We start from the raw sequence: 22229 nt of genomic DNA, 5'->3' as shown, positions 1-22229 counted from the left end.
CCACACTGCTGTCCCCGCTCTCACAGACGGCTGGTGTCGCGTCACGACACCATCGCTTACTTCAGTCAGATACTCCTTGACTGGCGGCTGTAGAGAAGCACCGACATGTTGTCTCCGGCTCACCTAGATATGTTTGTGTCTCACCCAGGGGGCCCTCAGTACCAACAGGTAGGTGGACACTATTTCTACAGTAAAACAGAACGCTGACTCACCTATTTTCCTTCCGGAAACAGTATCAGAATATATACTGTACAGTGCATCCTCTCAGGTAAGGATGTACAAATAGCAACATATGTTGGAAAATTGATGAATAACATTATACACATTTTAACGCCGCACTCAACAATATTCAGCTGTCGGTCTGCAAATAATGGACTTGGGCCAGTGACATCATGAGCATTGATCTAATCAATTGGGAATTGATAAAATGCATAGATCAAGTCACCGACACTCCTCACCCGTTTCCATGAGTCGTCTCTTTTGACTTACATGTGTTTCTGGAGAATAATTCAAAGCTCGCGGGATATATAAACATTCAACATATATTTGGGTTTTTGTTTAACGCCGCACTATTCCAGCTATATGGCGGCGGTATGTAAATAATTGAGTCTGTACCAGACAATCCAGTGATTAACAGCATTAGCATCGATCTACGAAGTTGGGAAACGATGACATGTCAACCAAGTCAGCGAGCCTGACCACCTTATCCCATTAGTCGACTACTGCGACAAGCATGGGTTACTGAAGACCAATTCCCGATCTTCACGGGTAACATTGTACAAATAAAATGGGATGAAGAGTAAATACTCGGTATTATACGTTCCATGAAAACATGGAAACTTCACTATTATAAACACACTGCGAACTGATTATAAAGCTGAACGGGAAGAGCTCAGTATCACTAATTCGTCATCTCGATGGACGTGACCTACCCAGTTATGTAGACCAATGGCAATGCACATGTTTTCATGATTATTTACTGATTGTCGTCATGCAGCTGGAATATTGCTGAATGCAGCGTTACACATCGATATAATTAGTCGACAATATGGTCAGCGGTTGATAGCATGAGCACTGATCCATTCCACGCTTTATCCCCCATATTATATGTTTAGTCTGTTCCTGCTGATGTCACGGGGTTCTGAAGGTCTATTCTGTTCTGGTATGGTATGGATTTAGATGAAGGGGCAAGAAGTAGCCCAGAAACATCGTGTTGTAAATATTAAAGAAGTTGTAAATCCATACCATACGTTGTCATATTAAAACAGACCCGTGAAGGTCCGGGTTAGAATATTGATCTTCAGTAACCCATGCTTGTCATAAGAGGCGACTAACGGGATCGGGTGGTCAGGCTCGCTGACTTGGTTGACACATGTCATCGGTTCCCAATTGCGCAGATCGATGCTCATGGTGTTGATCACTGGATTGTCTGGTCCAGACTCGATTATTTACAGACCGCCGCCATATAGCTGGAATATTGCTGAGTGCGGCGTAAAACTAAAATCACTCACTCACCTCATATTAAAACATAGTATTAATAATAGTATTTAAGTGTCTGGGACCCCCATTTTGTAGTCCAGGACCCCTGAAAATTAAGAGTATGAGTCCCAGGGAGTCCCAGTTGACATGTGTCAACCAAGTTAGCGAATCTGACCACCCGATCCCGTTTGTCGCCTCTTTGCTCATATTAATGTTGCTTATACGTATTGATATTGTTAAAACTAGCAAATATGGTCTATCCAAACACTGCGACTGTCAACAGAAAGCAGTCGTATTCTGGGCTAGTGAACGCATCAACGCTAAAAACCAGCTGAAATATCGCTTTCCACGAGTACGACCAGAACTGCACTAAATAATTAAACACGTCACAGACTGACATATCAGCTGTTTTGAGACAGTCGCAAGTGTCTATGAGATACTCAAAAACACATAGATACCAATGTTTTCACTGTGTATGGAAGCACTGTCGAAAGAGATAACTGCGTTTTTTGAGTGGCCAGGGAATCCTTCCAAGATCTACTTGGCAGTGTATAATATGCACGTGCGTTTGTCTCGAGCGGACAATGACCGCTATCAATAGTGTAGTCACTTCCTGTTACACAACACTGTATGCATCATGGAACAGTGGCTCAGAGGTATTTACAGACGCTGTAGCAGGATATGCGTCCCCTATCTACACTGGCGCATTGGTTCAAATTCCTGTGTGTAAATCTGGGAGATCTCGTCACCCATATTTTGCCGTATTCGTGTGTCAAAAACATGCGAATTTTTCGGCTCTTCTCCAACCTCTATCTGACACGCCATGCTGTAAAGGAAACACAGCATCTTCAAAGCTCGAAATACAGCACTGTCTAACTTCAAGGCAAAATCAAAATTCTTGGTAAAGGTTATATAGCAATTAGAACGGTTTTACGCCGCTTTTAGCAATATTCCAGCAACATCACGTCAAGCGTCAGGGAACACCAAAAATAGGCTGCACACATTGTACCCATGTGAGGAATCGAACCCGGGTCTTTATCTACTTGGCAACCCTACCGCCTCTATAACAATTAGAGTGAGTGAGTATGGTTTGATGCCGCTTTTAGCAATATTCCAGCAACAGCACGGCGGGGACACCAGGAATGGGCTTCACACATTGTACCCATGTGGGGAATCGATCCACTAGGCTATCCCACCGCCTCTATAACAATTAGAGTGAGTGAGTGAGTATGTTTTTTTCCGCTTGTAGCAATTTCCCCACAAGATCACGTCAGGGGACACCAAAATAGGCTTCACACAATGTACCCATGTGAGGAATCGAACCCGGGTCTTTAACCAGGCTACCCCACCGCTCCTATAACAGTTAGAAGGAAGATCTAACCTCTAGAAGCTGCTGAATACTGATACATGTTAATTGAATCAGTCTTCCACTTCCGATGTAGATCTTAAAACTGTGCTTTGAAGTTATAGGTTATTTCTAGTTAGAGCGGCATTTAGATTTTGGACGTGGTGAACGTTGAATGCGGAATGACTCAAGCGTAGACAAACGCTAAGCGTCTGAAAATATATAATTTTTATTTTAAAAAAATACACTGAAATTAAACTGAAAAGGAGGTCCACTGAGAGCGAAGATTCAAAACCTGTGGAAAATATAGACTTGATAACTGTATCCTGACAGTGTGGACTTGTCGGAAGGTATATAATATGGTTCAGGAAATGTCAGAGAGACTAATGGTCCCCGTCTAATGGCTCAGGTGTATGTTGACGAGGAATGCGTACCCGGGAGATGTAGGTTACCTTTCCCACTGTGTTAACCCACGGGCACGAGTCTTGTGCCAAGATCATAAACCTGGGCCAAGATGCAACTCTGGGTGTCTACGTCATGTTTCACGAACTCTCGGACCAATAAAGTCAGATTTTATAACGGTAACGCGTTCTTATCTATTAATACATTTCATTAAGATATATTTATTAACAGAAAGTAGTAAATCAAAACCTAGAATTATGAAACTTACGTATGAAGCGTTTGAAAGAATCAAAGAATGTGTAATCCTTCATACGCGTAAGTTTCAAAACTTTATATTCGTAAAGTTCAAAACACACACGTCAAAATAACAATAAGCCATAATTCGGGGTCAACAATCTTCGTTGATAATATTTGGATAACATCCAATTGTCAACAACATGGAGAGCAATACTGGGATCAAGCACCCCTGACAGGGATCAGGCGTTGTAACATACGGTAACATTCATCAGCGTTGACGTGGATCGTCAACCCCATACAGTGGAGATGGCATTCTCCAGAATTCTTGGCACTGATTGCCATAGTTGGCAGACTTGGTATGTGTTTGTGGGAACTGTCGCCCTTTGTAATACAAGCGGTAGAGGCATAAATGTGCTCACAATTCCTCACGTGGTATTCGAACGGTGAGAGGGCTGGATTCGGGTTACGAGGCTACGGGTGATAAAACGCAAATTACACCATCGACAGAACATCATCAGATGCCAAAGTGTATGGTCGGTCATCGTTTTATAGTATATTATTCATGAAATCAGTCATTTAAAAACAACAACAACAATGAAATAGTAACATTGCGAATGAATACGTAACATTGCTGACTGACTGAGTTTTTGCTTTTAGCAATATTCCAGCAACATCACGGCGGGGGACACCAGAAATGGGCTTCACACATTTTACCCATGTGGGGATTCGAACCCGGGTCTTCGGCGTGACGAGCCAACGCTTTGACCACTAGGCTACCCCACCGCCCTAACATTGCTAAATAGCTATCTAGGTTCATTCCCGCACCCCGCACAGAAAAAGTGTGGGTGACTCCATTTACACATTTTTAAATCCAAAACTGAAGTCCACAAATATGAAGGTTAGAGAAATAAATTAAATTTAATCTCGGTTGGTCATTTACTGTCGCGATCTGTTATATCTCATGTTTTGAAGTTTGTAAGAAAAGTACTTTTAAAACGGTATGTTATCAGTATTTTAAATAATGTGTTTATTTTTCTAGCTTTGTTTCACATTTGTTTTAGAAGGTAAATGAACCGGGTTTTAAGAAAAATCTGGCGTAATATGAATTTTGTGGTTGCAGATGCTGTTGGGGGGGCACTGAGAGGCATGAAGGTCAAGGACTTCTCTTGCTGTTCACCTTGCTCATTATTACTTTCAACGTGCTGTTGATACTCCTCATCACCACCTCCCCTGTCCTCAGGCAGTCCACAAAACACCTCCTCATCCTGAATGTTGCTGTGGGAGACCTCCTCATGGGGGTTCTAGTGTGTCCGCTTCTTCTGGACGTCTCCATCAGACAGGAGTGGATCTTCTCCTGCCATACCTACAACACGCTGGTGCTGTTCCGGACGTCCCTGGTTCCGTCAGTCACCTGTCTCGGCCTCTTCCTCGTCAACGTCTTCTACATCCACAGAATAACGTCACATCATCTCTACGCTCCCAACAAAGCTGAGGTCATCATGCCGATGGTTCTGGGATTCGTTATCTGGCTACTGTCGATTATTACACTGGTACCGCTGTACTTTGGCGCAACATCACCCCGTAACTCATCATTTGTGCTTGCATGTACGAGGGTAGTGAGTGATGAAACATCGGCCAACCTGTACGTAATTTTCAGTTACTTTCCACAACTGTTATGTATTTTAGCATCAGCCATTCTGGTGGTGTACGTCCATCTTCCAGGATACCTGTCCCGGAATCTCTTGTTCTATGGTGAGCACATCCAGGTACCTATTGACGCCATTTCGTCCATCTTCATCACTATTGCCTTGTACACGCCATACTTCGTCCTGGAGTTCGCCACCATCGCCTACCCCTGCCCTACCCACCGGAAGTGCAGCCAGCTGCACGTGGTTAGTCAGGTGGCAATGTGGCTTATCCTTGCCAAGTCCTTCCTGGTCCCAGTCTGCTGGCTCTGCTGTAGAGAGATCCGTCAGGCCCTCAAGTGTCTGTGTTGTGGCTGACCTGCATGTATACTACTCGCGTGAAGTTAAAGAAGACTGTATATTCCTGACTTAACATGATTAACTACAGCTACATGAGAACATCAGGTGTATTTATTGCATTGGCATGAAAGAATTACTATGGTAACTGAGGGGTGTTCTTTTGAGTAGTATTATGATATATCTTACATTAAAATATATTCACTGGGAAGACGTGTAATATATCTGTGATTATGTTAGAAGCCTTAATTACGTGGAATGAGGTTGACATTTCTGTGCATTTAGAGATACTTACCAACAACATCATCAAGGAATATTTTATGTCATGTGCTGTAATCACTGTGATTTATCCTTTGGTTTCGGAAAAAACTACCACGTTATTTTCAATCTGTCATTTACATATGTGTAATATTTGTAGTCAGCGGTTCGTTACATTTATGCATATATAATAAGGGTTATTAGGAATTATCAAGACGTATTTCCTGATCCGTATGGTATTAGCAAATGGAGAAGACATGATCATATCTGCTGGGGATAGGCGATCAGATCCAATGTGTTCTAATGGTTGTTGTGATTAGATCATCACTATAACAGGTCGGGGGTTAAATTCATAATTAGCATTCTGCAGTCAACGTCACTGACACCAATTAACAAACTTCTATTGGCAAGACAAGCACGAGATCTTAAAGACATGCTACTGATCAGTCGATCAATGCCATCTTGACTCATGTTTTACACTCATCAGTAAGAGCAGCACCGAGTTCACTGAGATTAGGGATAGATTTTGATGTTGACGTACACATCTGTACGCCCCAAATGTGTCAGCCAAATAAAGGTCAGGACTGAGTGCTTGTCGTGGCATGGATGTTTTGCCGTTGGAAGAGTTGGGTCACAATCCTGGTATGGTGAACACGTGCATTATCATGATCAAAGATGGAACTTTGGCCAGCAAGTGGTGCAGTGATGTCCCGATGGTATAGACCTGTAACTGGGACGGCAAAGTGGCCAGTAATTGTGATACCAAACATACCATTATGGATCCACACAAAATGGTAAGCTGTATGGCGTTTACCTTCATAAAACGTTTATTAGGACGTCTCAAAACTCGATTCGTCACGTTAGAAAACAACGACTTTAGCCCAGTGTTATTACAGTGTTAACGCTCCTACACCACTGGTGCTTGATATTCAAATGACGTGCAGTACCTTATGGGATGACAGGAGGATGTGGTGCCATCTGTGATGACGATATCGCGCACTCTCGGCATGTACCCCTCCACCCGTTGCCTGTTCCAAATGGTCCCTTATCTGAGTGCCAGTTGGCAACCGATTTCCTCATGTCATGGTTCTGAATATGTCCTGGGCTGATATTTTTGGCCTTCGCCGTCGAGAGTGGCGTCCATCATCAACGTTGTCTTTGCATTGTGTGGACCTTCTGTCATGTGCCCACCTCCAACCCAACCTCAGGGTGTTCAGAACGTTGTATGAACAATACTGATACTTCCCTAATAATTAAATGTGTTAAATAATGTGTCTTTCAGTGTTGGATTCCCAAAAAATAATGTGTATCTGCTTACAAATGAGTGAGTATAGTTTTATGCTGCATATAGCAATATTCCAGCACTCTGGAGGACACCAGAAATGAGCTTCATACATTGAACCCATGTGGGAAATCTAACCCGGGTCTTCCACGTGACCAGCAAATGCTTTTAACAAAAGGCTACCCCACCGTCCCTGCTCACATCTGTGTCTGAGACGCTGGTAAATGTGGTATACCACCCCTCACAGTGCTTTACGGTGTTACATGCTTCATGGCCATCAGCGTTGTGTTATGGAGCAGGATTTCTTCAGAAATATTGTTGCCTCATAAATCACTTACTTTCCTTGCCAGACACTGATATTTGTTCAAGTCACACCGAACAACAAAATATTCCCTGGTTTATTTGGATAGTATATTTTAATATCATGACTTCTTTGTTGTTCAGAAAATGTTTAACGTTGTAAAACTCTACTTTATTATGATTGTAATACATCAGTGTATATTCTTGTACATTCTTCACAAAGAATAGTACAGAATGGTTTCATATTTGCACTTTTTTACAATCTGAAAAGTTGTAAGTATTCCAACTTGTTACCAAGGTTACCTAATTGGTGTTGTTGAACTGTGTGTTGTTTTGTCACACTTCATGTTGCCACTTGATCAAATAAAAAAAAGAAACAAATTCACAAAAGAGTTTTGAAATATTTATTACATATATAAATTGTTCATATAAAAGTTCTCAAAAATAAGAATTAAACTGTGCCAAACTGGACCAACCTATTAGGTCAATAGGAGAATGGCTTCAGAATTAGAGCCCATGGCTGACACACTTTCCCATTCACATGTCAACCACAATGACATACAAATCAAGACCATTAATGTACAATTTAATTCATACCCTCCCTTATCCTAGTACAAGGATACTCCAGAAGAGAAACACGTCCTTATAGTTATAGATCTACATTCACATCAATATAAATGAGATCATCCATGGATGACACCAGCTGTTCAAGAACTGAATGAAGTAGGAAAACAGCCTGATAATAGGTGGAAATTTGTAAAAGGCCAAGAGTACCAAAATCATACTCAGATCATTGGCGGATCCAGGAATTTTTAAGGGGAGGAGAGAGAGGGAACTTTGAACAAACTTGACACACGCATACTAAAGTTAACAAGTTACATTTTTAACAAATCCTAGGTCCACCTGTGTACAACAACATAGTCATTAACTAGTTCTATCATCATGGAAAGTCATCTTGATCTTCTGTAACGGCATCAGTGTCCATGTACTTTTCCCTAACATCCTTGATCTTGTCGTATTCAAACTCGGCCCCAACCGCACACGACAGCAGAGACTGGATGCTCCTCTCCTCTGTGTCCCCGAACACATAGCCATTAGCCTTGTCCACAGACTTCATCACACGCAGCATGCTCTCCTTGTCCTGGTCAAATAGAAACATGCTTCAACGTCTGGTGGGGAAACTGGTACTAATTTCAATAATAAATCATACAAATTTATGGATAACAACTTCTTGTTTATTGCATAAGGGAACATTTTGGTGAAGATTCCTACACCGTTTTCAAGCTAAAACTGACAAACCAACTTCTAGAATGCTGATCAAACAATTGGTACTGACTTAGTACTCCTGCAAGTTTATTGTTTCATGCCACAATCAGCAACATTTCAGTCTGTATAATAAAGTCTGGACCAAACAATCCAGTGACTGACATCATGTGTATTGATCTGTACAACTAGAATACAATGACTTGCATCAACCGAGTCAGTGAGTCTGCAGATCTCATCCTGTAAGTTGACTCTTCCATATGAGAAAGTGAGGGAACTGCTAAGAGGGATCTTTCTTTAAGAAATACATCATATCACACAGCAGAAAAGAAGTTCATCATTTTCAGCCTGTACTTGGTATATTGATATCTTTCCATTGGTGTTCCATGTCGTGTCTGCAGACTTCATCCAATATAGAAGATTTTATCGGGATTTCTAACCAAGGAAATCATCCATTCTGGTTGATTACATTTAAATGTGAACATTTTTAGCAGAGGTTACATATTTTGTAATAAATCATATAATTCCAGATAATGTGACAGACTAACAATAATGGTTGATCTTAATGCATAAAAACATGACAGACCTATCAAACATGGTGAAACTGAAGACCCTTTAGCACATGACTTGTCATTGTATCCCAATTGCACAGATTGTTGATCATGATGTCAATCAATGGATCGTCTGGAGAAGACTTCATTATTTAGAGACAGTCATTATACAACTTGAACATTGCTAAATGCCAACCAACCAACACAGTTACTCACACCAGCTCATGGCCAAAAACACTTTCCTCACACACTGATCCATTAGTTTCCTTCTATCAGTATATCTGGTTTATCAAGACCGCCTCCTTGGTGTAGTGGTAAGAGCGTCTGCCCAGAGAGCGGAAGGTCGCGGGTTCGATCCGCTCGGCATTTATGGGTACAACAAGGGCTGGTCGGCTCGGAGTCAGTATAATGTGTGTGAGTGGGGTATTCATGCTTCACTGGGGCATGGTATCTCAGTGGGCTAGCACTATAAAACCAGCTTCAGTCTGGGCTAGTACAAGCAGCCGCACATACACATACACATGAATGCACGTCGTCATATGAGCGAAATATTCTCAAGAACGACATTAAACCCAATTTCACCTCACCTCTGGTTTATCAAACTCATATCTTGGCTATTTTTCATCAAAGCAAAATTTCAAATCTGAACTTTAAGATGTCCTCCATTGAGTATTATGGTGAGCAGCAGTACCTGTATGTTGAGCATGACGAAGGAGACCAGACTGTAGTCCTGGATCACACCAATCAGGGCCTCGTTTAACTTCTTGTACTTCTGGAACACTGGGTCATCCTGAATAGAAGACAAGGAGTTTCATCCTCAGTAATCATGTCCAACAAAACATGTTCCAGAGTACATTTAAATATTCCAAGTTGATGACAAAGACATGTCATTGATGTATGTATTGTTTATTAGTTTAGCACTGGTTCAAATATTTCATCTGTGCCATTACAATTTAATGTGCCATGTCAAGCAGATTTAGCACTATTTCAATCCCTGAAAACAATTAATTTAAGCAGACTGTGTACATATGGAATCTGATTATTAACTGAGCCTTTTAACTAAAAGATCATAAACAAATCTCTTAATAAGCAGAGACATAGTTTTATGTTTTTTTAAAAAAATAGAAAGACCAAAACAACTCCATTAGATCTATAATGACTGCAAACTTGAATCAGTCACACATGATTACCTCCCTTATCCCTCACCTGCAGATGGTCCAGTAGATAGTTGAGATCAAGCACCTCTGTGTAGAAGTCAAGGTTGAATGCCAACTTTCCATACTTCTCTATCAAGTCTGCCTTTGATAACACATTGACATGCGGCAACTCCATCTGCAGCATTGTTGACAGCGACGTGAGCAACACTGACACAAATTTGCCTGCTTCGTTGCAGTAGTGTGAGTCCACAAGATGCACAGCTACTAAGTTGTAGCTGCACTTCTGTAGTTCCGCCAACACATTACGGACAGAGTTGTGATGTGTATACAGTTCCACTTGACCTGGGAAATCAAACAATATGTAATTCACCTTGACCTTCTCCAGTTGTTCTTTCAACCAATCAAAATTCTTTTCCAGATATTCCATGCAGTAAATCAGTCCTCCATTTGGTCCGAGCTTCAAGTTGTCCATGACATCACTCAGTGTGATCAGATCAGATATGTCCACAGCACATTTGTAAGGCAGTGTGTCATTAGCTGGATCCAGATTTACCACTGCAACCTCTCTGCCAAGACCAGTTAGAAATTCTGACATGCCAGTACAATATGTTGTTTTCCCAGACCCTGGAGGGCCAATGACAACTTGTCCCCATGGCATGGTGATACAGTTTTGATCAGATGATTAGGCTAATGTTTCATTTATACTTCAGTTCCTGTAAATAAATAAAATACAACTTTAAATGATGAATAATTTGTTTTGTGCTGAGTGCATCATTGTAGTTTGTACACTGCTAGACAATACCAGCAGTTTTCTTAAAGAACCACTAAACTTTGTTTTTGTTACTCGTTTAACCATTACATATGAAAGATTTGTGGTTAGTCTTATGAGGAACATCAAATTTATTCTTTAAAAACTTGTGGTTAATTAATACCGGTTTGATTAAAAGTGGCCAAAAAGTAAGCCTGCTTCCCTCTAAGCCATGTCGAAACCACAGACAGGTTACGTAACTCTGTCGCCAGAGCACTGCAGTGACGCCATATGAGGAACGATTTTCAGTTATTTGTATAGAAAATGTGTAGCACGCTCATCATTTTGATGATTTCTCGACATCAACCTAATTTTACATGCCGAATCGCTTTGCTTTGTCGCCAATTGCTCCTAGGGTCGGGCGATGGTGTCCCCATGCACAGATTTCCACAGGACTCCCCGCAGTTAGGTGCTAAATGGGTTATGTTTGTGAGTGCGGCTTGGCGTTGTGGAAGCCTGAAACGATATCTTACTTGTGTGTTCAGATCGCTTCCACGGAAGTTAAAGAATCAAAACTACTTACTAGTTGTAGTAAAATATGCATATGATTGATGACCATAAAGATTTTCTATGGCACAACTTGTAACATAACGATTTTTCCTCGAAATGAGGTTGTTGTCGAAGTAACAATAATATTGTAGGTAGTATTATATTGACACCACCTCTCGCCACGAGAAATTGTTATGTTATAATGCTATGTCATGCAAACTCCTATTGGCCATCAATAAAATACATATTTTACTACAAGTAGAAAGTAGTTTTGATTTAACTCGTCAGAAAACAAACCTAAATACCATTTATCCTCAGACTGGCGGATGTTCCGACATGGGTTCGCCATTTTAAAAATAAAAAATCTGTTAGAATTAATGAGATTATAGTTTGTTTTCATCAAGTTAGAAAATCAAGACTACTTTCTACCGTAGTTAAATATGTAATGGAATCATAACCAAACGGATTTTGCATGACACAACTTATAACATAACGATTTCTTCCACGGAAGCGCAGGTGGGGGTCGAAGTCACAATACTCGCGCCGATAAATTTCTTGCTACATTCCCATGGTTAATGTCCACTCACCAGTATGTAGATACTAGTCAATGTGCGTCTTTATATTTGGTCTTATAATCCTAATTAGTTTATTATCATACTTGTATGCATTTTGAAACTAAATAAAAAGCAGACGATCTGCTGATACTTATAGTTAATTTATAACAGAACTGTAATATCTAGACATTTTATAGTTTTCCAATGTGAATCATAATTCGCACACATAATTCTAGTGCATGTTGTCTGTCTCATTACACTTCACGGCTAAAACAATGATTCTGTTGAATGCTACGACAAATGAATAAAACAAAATGCAAATATTAAAAATTAAAACAGATTAAAGTTATAGGAACAATATCAGGCCATTACCTTGTTCGAGGAATGTATCCATCAATATCCTCAAAACTGTTCCAAATGATGTGTCTTTTAACAGTTTAATATCTGAAAAGTGATAAATCTTTTCAGGTATTGGTGTATAGTCTCATTGGTCACCCAAGATAGCACACCTGGCAACTAATTGCATAATGTCCGCCTTTCTTTAAAACAGTAATTTAGTTAGCCAATAATGGGCAATCAATCAATCTATTGCCGGTTAATCCTTTGAAAGAAGGACGTTGTTTTTACGCATGACACCGACACGACAGAGTGTATTCAGTATAGATTAGTAAATCTACATACATAAACACTACCTTTTGATAATTCCGCTGTTTAAGATAAAAGTAATTAATCAATCAGCGTGTTATCGGTTAATCCTTTGATCGATGTTTATAATGTTGAATATTTACTCCAGACACAAGAAATGCCAAATGGGAACCTTTGTCGGGTAATCTAAGTGTGTTACCACTAATTATACCTGTTATAAATTCATTAACTGACCATCAAGTGAATGATGACAAATAACAACAAGGGAGTATTAATTGCTGTATTGCATGTGAAAACTTATGGGCCGACACTGTTTTGAGAATACAAACAGATTTTTACATGACATGATTAAATATCGAGGAAAAAAACACAGAAATGGGATCAATTTGGATCAGTCATTATACAAATAGGGCCTTAGTTGACGACACCAATCGATTTTGACAGAATCGTCTATGAAAACAAGTTGTAACTCGGAAACTAGGCAAAGCAGGAGACAAAATTAAATGACAGTAGATTGTGAGAACATATAGCTTTCATTTTCCACAACAATTGTCACGGTTTCAGGTTTATACAAGCCTGTAAACAAGATAATTTAACCCCTAAAATGTAGATGAATTCTGCATCGCCCTCAAAGCTATTCCTCATATGACGTCACAGACGCCATCGGCTCTGATTGGTTGAAATTTCGCTCTCATGGGTGAGAATTGTGCACTGTTGTCAAAAAAGGTCGATTTAAGTCAATTAAAGGTCGAAATGAGTAGTTTTAATGACGGAGTTTCATTTTATAACGATGCCAGTTAGTGATTTATGTATTTGTACCCCTAGGGTTTAGGTGACCTTTAATACCAAACCACAAGTGCTGATTTAGTTTCATATGGAGACATACTAATTGGTTGGTCGTGTCAGTGCTGAGGATGTGATTAAAGAAGGTGATGCCCACATTGTTTAACAGATCAGGAACACCCCAAAAAATGGCTTATTGGTATCAATTTTGCAGTGCATTGACATGTAACCTCGTGTTATCAGTATTTGCGCACCTAACACGTTTCGGTGCGGTATGTGGAATTAACAAGGCACGTGAAAATCAACAATTATACAAACCTTTATCAATATAAATGTTTATAAAAACATAAGTTTCAGCCTTTGACACTTCGCTATCGTAGCGTGACGAAGCCATCATGCACACAACAGTATCAAGGTCAGTTGTGCGCTACGTCATCAATATTCATGATGGCTAATATCCGGACAAACAGTATGGCGAATAGTTTACGCCAACAGCTGATAACGATGTAACATTGAAGTTCATGTCTCACAATGCTGATAAGAAAGTTTTTGTCAAGAAATATTCAGAATTTGTCTACTTTTGTATGTCTTAATAAACAAAACGCTTTTAAACAAGTAAATGTTCCTGTAACCTTGAATAAAAGTTACAAAAACATTCTTCATCACTTTGGAGACATTTACTGAACAAACACAAGCATAGTTTCGTAATTCATTAACTATAACTATTTAATTTCATCTTACAAAGTCGTCATAATTGCTTTTACTTGGCAACTTTTCATGAAAATTTTGTTGTAAAGTTATAAGGATTGTGTCTGAAATGTGCTTCCATAGTTATTTTTCCCGGGCCACACCCCACCTACTGGGATCATGACCTTTTAGCGTTAGCAGTTACAAATGCAGACGACCGGTGGACATACGGTGGATGGGTGCTGTCATGAACGAAAACTATTTTTTAGGGCTCATTTTCGTCTCGATGTTTTTGCATTAGTGCAGAAGCACAAAAAAATGTTTGCTAGAAAACTTTGGATAAAAAAACTCTCATTTGAAGCTTGTGATTTCCAAATTATGACAGCACATCACTAATGCTGAGTCATTTCTGACTCCCTGTATGACAAGTATGAGGAGCTCACTGGGGACGTCTACAACACAGTGACATTGATGTGATTCGTGATCGAGTTGAGAAAAAACAAAACATGCTTACATGGCCAACTGCCATAAATTGCTGCCGAAACCGGTATCCAAAACCTTTATAGCTTACAGGGCGACATACAAACGAAATGTCAGCTGACGATATGGAGCTGTGACATTGTCATCACCATTTGCGATGCGAAGAACAATTGTTGAAATCTGTGGGCGCCGCCATGTTCTTTGATCACGCGATGCACATTTGTTATTCAAAATGAAATGTTACAATTTTTCGAAGATGTAAGGCGACTTATTTCAATTATATGTAATTCGAACTGTAATTAAGTATATCTTTTTAACAAGGTATATAACATATTTGTTTGAAAAGGAAAAATTGGTAAATCGGATCTATTAACTGTGTGCATCGCGTTGGTTGTTTTGATCACGTGCTGTTCAACATGGCGCTTATGTTCACTGCAACAGCGAGGTAGGGACGCAAAAGGGGCGTGTCTCTTAAATTGCAGTAGATGTTTTGTACATTGTAATCAGTGGGACAGTGCCGTAATATGAGGGAATCTATATTTGTGTTACAATCACGCTAAAACACTGTATTATTAAATCCTAAAATGATCGATGTCTAAGATGACATCCCTATCCCATTACACTCACAGAGCATATTATGATCACCTCTCAATTTGCTATCCACATTAGGTTCATCAGTTTTCAAAAGTCTCAATTCTATTATCAAAAATATCCTGGAACAAGCTTGGCTCTCGGGGACCGTTCATAATTTATGTATTGGGGTTGGTGGGTGGGGTGGTGATGATGATTTTTATGGAGAAGCATTTATACAATGTGAATGACCCCCTAGTATTTATGTACAAAGTAAGTGACCCCCCTGCATATCATGTACAAAATCAATTACCACCCCCCTAGTACATGTGTACAAAATTGATGACCCCTACCTCCTCAGAACAAAATGGGTGACACCTCACCCCCACCCCCTTAAAATCATCATCATCACCCCCCCCCACCACCCCACCCCCACCCTCTCTCAGGTTGATCAGTTTTTCACTTGAATTTCATATTATTTATTATTTGCACACTCTCTTGCAGCATCAAGAAAGCAGTTGGGATCATAAATGATTTGGCTTCATCGAAATTTCCATTGCTCTTAAACCGCATCTTACAGAAGCTGCACTTGAAGGTTTGTGTGTATACCTAAATGAGATCACTATCAATGTAATCCTTGTCATCCTTCCTTTTGGAATTCATGAGAGACGACAGAAACTGAACACTTTTATCTGCACAATTCCAGTCATGCTTCTGCATATATTGCTACGTGACAAGTAAGGAGTGAAAAATAAACCTAATGATTCCACTTAATGACAAGTGATTGACATTTTGTATGATTCCAGGATGAGAGAACATTCAGTGAAGAAGAAGAAGAAAAACTCCAGTCAACATTTGAGTTGTCTGCCCCTGATCTTGAACTTGTTTTAGAAACACTTGAATTTATATTACAACAGGTGAGCTTAAACTTATATTGTAGTGTTTGTTGATTGAATGATGGATGATTTACATGTTAGTATTACGATACTGCAATGTATATTTTATTGTTAGTGGTATGCATCCCTTCTTAACTGATGAGGAAAAGAGCACATGTTATGATAAAAAGGACATGATGCAGTGCCATATGTCAGATTTTTGCCATTGTGATTTGGATACCCTTCGACCTAGCAAGTGAAACTGTAAGTGACATGTTCATGACTCCTTATAATGTTTTACAAGACCATTGACAACTGTTCTCAGCAATAAATCCATAAAACTGTAAGATTTTGGATTGCTTGTTGTTTACGCTGCACTGAGCAATATACTAGCTATATGGCGGTGATCTGTAAATTACCAAGTCTGGACCAGTCAATCCATTGATCAACAGCATGAGCATCGCTCTACGCAATTGGTATAAGATGACGTGTCAACCAAGTCAGCAATCCTGACCACCCAATCCTGTTAGTTGCGTCTTATGATAAGCATGTGTTACTGAAGACCTATTCTAACCCAGGTCTTCACAGGTCTAGAACTGTGTTGCATGCATGGTTACAACAGGAAGAGCATGGAACCTCATGTAGATGAATGAAATAGGCTTTGTTCATCAAATTCAGAACTGTTGTAATTATATGGATCGATTGAAACTTCTCAAAATTGATTTTGTTTGATATCAATCAAGCATAAAGGAAATTTTAGTGTAACCATATGTTATTGAAATACAAATGTGTTTTACCTTATTAGAAGGAAATTTGATTATTATTTACATACAGTGATTGGGAAATTCAAGAAAAGTTCATACATAATTTTCAATTTTGGACATAACAAAATACTGTAAAGGGCCTGTATGCACAGTAGTTTTCCTACCTGGACCACCAAGATTACATTGACTGGTAAATCACAACATTAATATCACATTGTCTTGTTTACTAAGCTTTACACAACAATCAGTTGTGAACACATTTTCTACCTGTTTATCATGTTTATTGGTGATTCAGTGAAAAAATGCCCCAAAATGATCAGAAGAAATAGTAACTGAAAAACCTCAACTGTGACATTTTTGGAGTGAAGATATGACATCGATGATAAATGTTATTGAAGTTCAAGATTAAGCTTATGAAGGATAGCATGTGTAACCCATCTTCAGTTATTTTTAAGCTATGTTGTATTTATGGCCCCTGCAATTATCCAAGGCTGATATAGGTAAGCAAATGGTCCATACTGGTCTTAGTAATGGCAAATATGAGTCCATAGCCGCCTGAAGAAACGTTTACTCCCAGTCACCGAATGAGGCAATGTAATGTTACCCAAAATTGAAACCATGTAAGACAAAACCCTTGAGACAGTCAAACCAAGCTTAAGGCATGTTTGTCTCAAAGTAACTGCTCACATGTCATACATGTTAGTATCACCAGTGATCATCTAGCCAGTGTTTGATTCAGTCATGACAATTGTTTTGATATTTTACCAACAAATATCATTTTCTTGTGTCTGTTTCTAACATTGGTGTCTCCTGATTTGCAGGCTGCGTACCACACGGCAAAACCAGCAGTCCTCACAAGCCAGCTGCAGCAGCTGGAGATAGATGATGACAAGGTGAGATCTGATGATTGATTAAAATACCTATGTACATGTTCCTTGAATCCCCTGCTAGTAATGGTTAATGAAGAGGGTGTTTTTGGCAGATTTACTAGAGTTGTCGTGTATGTTTCTTGAAAAAGTAGTGTTGTTAGTATGTTTAAATTTAGTTTCCAAAACACCATAATAGCTTCCAAATGTGGAAAATGCTTGATATATGTCTCAAAAAGTCATCGTTTGCACCCCTCCACCTTTCTGGAAAATGGACATGGAGATGGACAATGTCCCAATCAGAGTGACTGACTTTGACTATAGTGACGCTTTTAACAATATTAATTCAATATGATGGAAAGGGACACCAGAAATGGGCTTCACATTGTACCTGTGCTATTGATCAAAACTGGGCCTTCATCATTAACCTCTGGGTTACCCTGTGCGATTACATTGAGCTGTTTGTTACAGGTTCAGGCCATTGTAGAGAAGTGGACAAGTTGTGCCAAAGAGACCGTACAGAAGCTAAGGGAGAGAACTCTGGTGCCTAAACAGGTGCGAGGCCATCTGTAACTATGTCAATTTGATATACATTATGTCTTCATTTTTTGCCAAGGGAAGAATATCCCATATTTAGATACATTAGATTGGTATTGGTATAGAATTGGTATATGTGTGTATCTTAAATGTTCATTTGGTCTCATTTCAGCTTGAGGCTGTTAACTGGCGACTAAACTTGCAGATGGCGCAGTCAAATAAAACTAAATTAAAGTCACCAAATGCTTTATTTGAACTTAAAGTTGGTGATGAGGCAACTGAGGTAAGGTGTGAAGAGGAGTTATCTCCCTTTGACTGGATTTTGTTTTGTTTCAGTTCTTGTACTCAACAACTTCAATACAGCTTTGTTAATTTTGGTTATTTTGCCATATTCAGTTTTAAAAATGAAATTTTACTTGATCTTAAATAGACTTTATTTTCAAACTTAAAAACCCTTAACCACATCCTTCAGTGGCTCTTTATTTGTCATCTTTTTACTTTGATGATGACAATGTCAGACACCAAGTAATAATAGTATGTCCTTATATTTACACCTACCCTTAAATCTGTAACATAAATCTGTGAGAATTCCTTGATCCATTTCACAAGTAGGTACCGTGAGTGAGTAGCTAGATGCAGTATGTAAGTGATTGCTGTGAATAATGTGGGCCGAAGTTATAAATATCAGAGGGATACGATTTCACTGCAGTTAATATAATATATTTTTAACATTAAGAGTAAAATTACCGTCTCGTTGTTGATACCATCAGTGATCGTCATGATATTAAAAAGAAAACAAACACAGGTTCCTACGTTATGGGTCAGTAAAATCTTTATTAGATACTATTTTCACCAAACATATACGTTTAACCAGGACGGTAACTGCCTGTTTCTTGTGGTCAACATCCGGCGTGCGTCGCGTAACAGGCGCGTCGTTGTCTTGTGCGTCAGAGCGTGCCGCGATTAGGATCCCATCGCGGCGTGCGTGTGTGTGTGTGGCGTGTGTGCGTGGGCGCGCGCAAGCATCGCGGCGCGGCGCGGCGCGGCGCGCGCGTCGCGCAAGGCATATGCTCGCGCGCGGCGCGTGCGCGATAGCTTAACACCGAAAACATACGCTTTGACACTGATTTTAAGGGTCAAGTTAGGGTTGGCTTATTTACGGTAATATACGGTATGTGACCATCTTAAAACCCATGATGGTAGCCTCACAGCATCTCTGAAAGATAGAACTATAACATAATTCACAGAGGAGTGGGTGGCTAACTCATATAAGATGTACTGACTTGTTCCGCTTAATTATGCTCATTTGTTTGAAACATATATTTGCACTGAAGAATATACTTGGTTTGTTGGCAGCATCAAGGTAATGGGTTTCATTAAATGTGTGCCAAAGTAACCTGAGTCATTTCAAGGGTTCCTCCTTTTCTAAACTTATATGCCATAATATAAGTGAAATATTGTGAATAAGATAACATATTGTGAATGGGAGAATAAGCAAGAAAATGTAGATATGTTTTCAAAATTATCATTTATTTCTGTCTGTTGTTTTTTTTATTTTATTTTAACAAGTTTTGTTATTTCTGTAACTCAAACATTTGTTTATTTCAAGAATAACATTATGAATGCTTGAATTTCAGGAAAAAGAAAAGATCCGAATAGAATTTTCCCATGATGAACTTTACAAGTTCTACAGTCAGGTATGTTCTGTTTGTTGTCCAACTAAGATTCAACATTTTGTGGGAAGGTTAATGACGAAATAAACATTGATTAGGTTATCCTGATATTGTGTACATTATCCAGACTTGAACTTAGTTACTCATGCATGAGGCATCAATATGTTGTGTGCTCACTTACAACAGTCATTCACAGTCCACTTCTATCTCAGTTGTACAACTCTACATTTGCCTCTCATAAAATGTTGCCATGGTACAAAATGGGGTGAATATGCTCCAGCCCCATGGGGAGACCAGAAGCATGTTCAGAACCGCGAGTGCCCATGAACGCTAGCGAGCACTTGATCCTGAACGCCTGTCCCCGTTCGAGCACCCGCGCTCACGCGAACCATCCTTACAGCTGCCTCGCCAAGCGAACCAAAATGGCGACCATGTTTAATGTCATTCGCCAACACTCGCCCCTTTCCGTAACCTCTAACAAGAAGACAAGAAGCTATTCGGCTTGTCCCGGAATAACACGAGTTGGTCACAAATGGTTTAGTGTAACCAAGCGCTCGCGTCCGTTCAGGGCCAATGCGAGCACTCATGGGAAGCAGTAGCGCGGGCACTCGCAGTTCTGAACACACCTGTCTGAACACACCTCAGGTCACAAGCCACTGACACATATATTCGAGGCAACTTAAAGAATCAAGTCGTCAGGCACCAACTTGGTTGTGAGCATGTCAAAATGTACTTGATACTCAATAGGTACTCATAATATCAATCACTGGTTTGTCTGGTCCAGACTTTTGACAGACTTTTGTAATATAGCTCAAATATAGCTGAGGGTGACACTGAACAGTAAGGTAAGGTAATAAAGATGATATTTCTAAACACTGTTTGAAACATGTGAAACTAAAATTTATTTATATCTTTCTATTGTTTCTTACATAATGAAATATTGTGAATAGGTGTTGTATGTACTTGCTATGAGAGTCAATCCAAAAGGTTAGCTTTTAGATTTATGAAAGCACAACAGTGCTCCTTTAAAGCTTTCATGGGAGAGTTACCTCCCTTAGACCAATATTGTACATTTATAGCAAACAGAAAAAGAAATGTATACTTTCTGTGTAGACAAAGTACCAAGCATCTTCTGCTATTGAAAATATGTTGTAAGTGGCAATATTATATTGTGACAATATACAAATCATCTAAAAAGATATATTCTTCCAGAAAGCTGCTTTTGACAGGTTTCGAATCAATTTAACTCTTCCTGATAATGTGAATTAGCCACTGAATGTTGAAAGGGAATAATGTCTGACAGTCTGGAAGCTGATTGTGATCAAACTACAGTTTTTACTTGTCTGTTTTATCAGTAAGCTGTCATTGTACACTCATCCACACAAACACTGCACAGTGACTGTGTTAACCAGTTTCCGCATCCATGCAAACACTGCTCGATGGAAGAGTTATGCCTGAAATAGTAATCAGGCGTATTGATTTGATACAGTTGAGATACTGATACCATATAGGGCCTGCAAGTAGGTCACTGCACTTCGTGAGACCTTACTACTTCCAGTGACAAACAACGTTTCATACCTTTCGAATGGTCTCATGGTTGTCAGTTGACCGATAATCCTTGCAGTGATACAAATTTCTGATCTAACCATCCCCAAATTAGCCAACTATTATGACTGTCAACAGCTGTGACAGCTAAGCATGGTTGTACACTTGGTCTAGTAAAGTCCTATTTGGTGGTCGTGCAATTTGGAACCAGAACTGGTTCTTGAACATACACTTGTCACCGGAAATCTGGTACGCATCCATCCGGATGTAAGCTACGCTCCATCTAGCGCATATCGACCAAGTTGCCAGCGCTTAAAGGATAGCTTAGACATGGGAACCAGCTTTGTACCAGAAATAGCGATAGACATTGAGACCAACAGGCCCTATAGCTCAGACATGATGTATTAGACACAGGATGATATCAGCTTAGACATGATGTAGCTTAGACACAGGTATGATATAGCTCAGATATAGGTATGATATAGCTCAGACATGATGTAGTTTAGACACAGGTATGATACAGCTCAGATATAGGTATGATATAGCTCAGACATAGGTATGCTATAGTTCAGACATAGGTATGATTTAGCTTAGACATAGGTTTGATATAGCTCAGACATAGGTATGCTATAGTTTAGACATAGGTATGATATAGCTCAGACATAGGTATGATATAGCTTCAGACATATATGATAAG

The 22229-nt window shown here is 39.6% G+C and overlaps 3 protein-coding genes across 4 annotated transcripts in view; 2 read left to right on the top strand and 1 right to left on the bottom strand.

Annotated features, from left to right (window-relative positions):
* The first annotated feature begins 83 nt into the window (after nucleotides 1–83).
* On the top strand, nucleotides 84–22088 carry LOC124282304. Its single transcript, XM_046718264.1, has 3 exons — nucleotides 84–168; nucleotides 4584–6557; nucleotides 22078–22088. Exon 2 carries the CDS (start codon nucleotides 4756–4758, stop codon nucleotides 5464–5466), a length of 711 nt encoding a protein of 236 aa, XP_046574220.1. The 5' UTR covers nucleotides 84–168; nucleotides 4584–4755; the 3' UTR covers nucleotides 5467–6557; nucleotides 22078–22088.
* On the bottom strand, nucleotides 8215–14908 carry LOC124282303 (GPN-loop GTPase 2-like). 2 transcript variants are annotated; one of them, XM_046718262.1, is made up of 4 exons: nucleotides 14737–14908; nucleotides 10306–10969; nucleotides 9791–9889; nucleotides 8215–8426 (listed from the first exon to the last, which is right to left on the bottom strand). In XM_046718262.1, exons 2-4 carry the CDS (start codon nucleotides 10912–10914, stop codon nucleotides 8226–8228), a joined length of 909 nt encoding a protein of 302 aa, XP_046574218.1. In that variant the 5' UTR covers nucleotides 10915–10969; nucleotides 14737–14908; the 3' UTR covers nucleotides 8215–8225. The 2 variants fall into 2 exon arrangements, with proteins under 2 accessions (XP_046574218.1, XP_046574219.1); XM_046718263.1 differs by having other exon boundaries at nucleotides 14806–14908.
* Nucleotides 15102–22229, top strand: part of LOC124282305 (COMM domain-containing protein 10-like) — a 25822-nt gene continuing 18694 nt past the window's right edge. The window contains exons 1-7 of the mRNA XM_046718265.1: nucleotides 15102–15147; nucleotides 15777–15867; nucleotides 16079–16189; nucleotides 17733–17804; nucleotides 18249–18332; nucleotides 18487–18597; nucleotides 19952–20011. Of these exons, the coding sequence (XP_046574221.1) occupies nucleotides 15119–15147; nucleotides 15777–15867; nucleotides 16079–16189; nucleotides 17733–17804; nucleotides 18249–18332; nucleotides 18487–18597; nucleotides 19952–20011 (558 nt within the window). The 5' untranslated portion in view covers nucleotides 15102–15118. The remainder of the gene's footprint in view (nucleotides 15148–15776; nucleotides 15868–16078; nucleotides 16190–17732; nucleotides 17805–18248; nucleotides 18333–18486; nucleotides 18598–19951; nucleotides 20012–22229) is intronic.

This window comes from Haliotis rubra, unplaced genomic scaffold (genome assembly GCF_003918875.1).
Source record: "Haliotis rubra isolate DU_JTF1 unplaced genomic scaffold, ASM391887v1 Scf298, whole genome shotgun sequence".
NCBI lineage: Eukaryota > Metazoa > Mollusca > Gastropoda > Lepetellida > Haliotidae > Haliotis > Haliotis rubra.
This window is presented reverse-complemented; position numbering and strand designations above follow the sequence as displayed.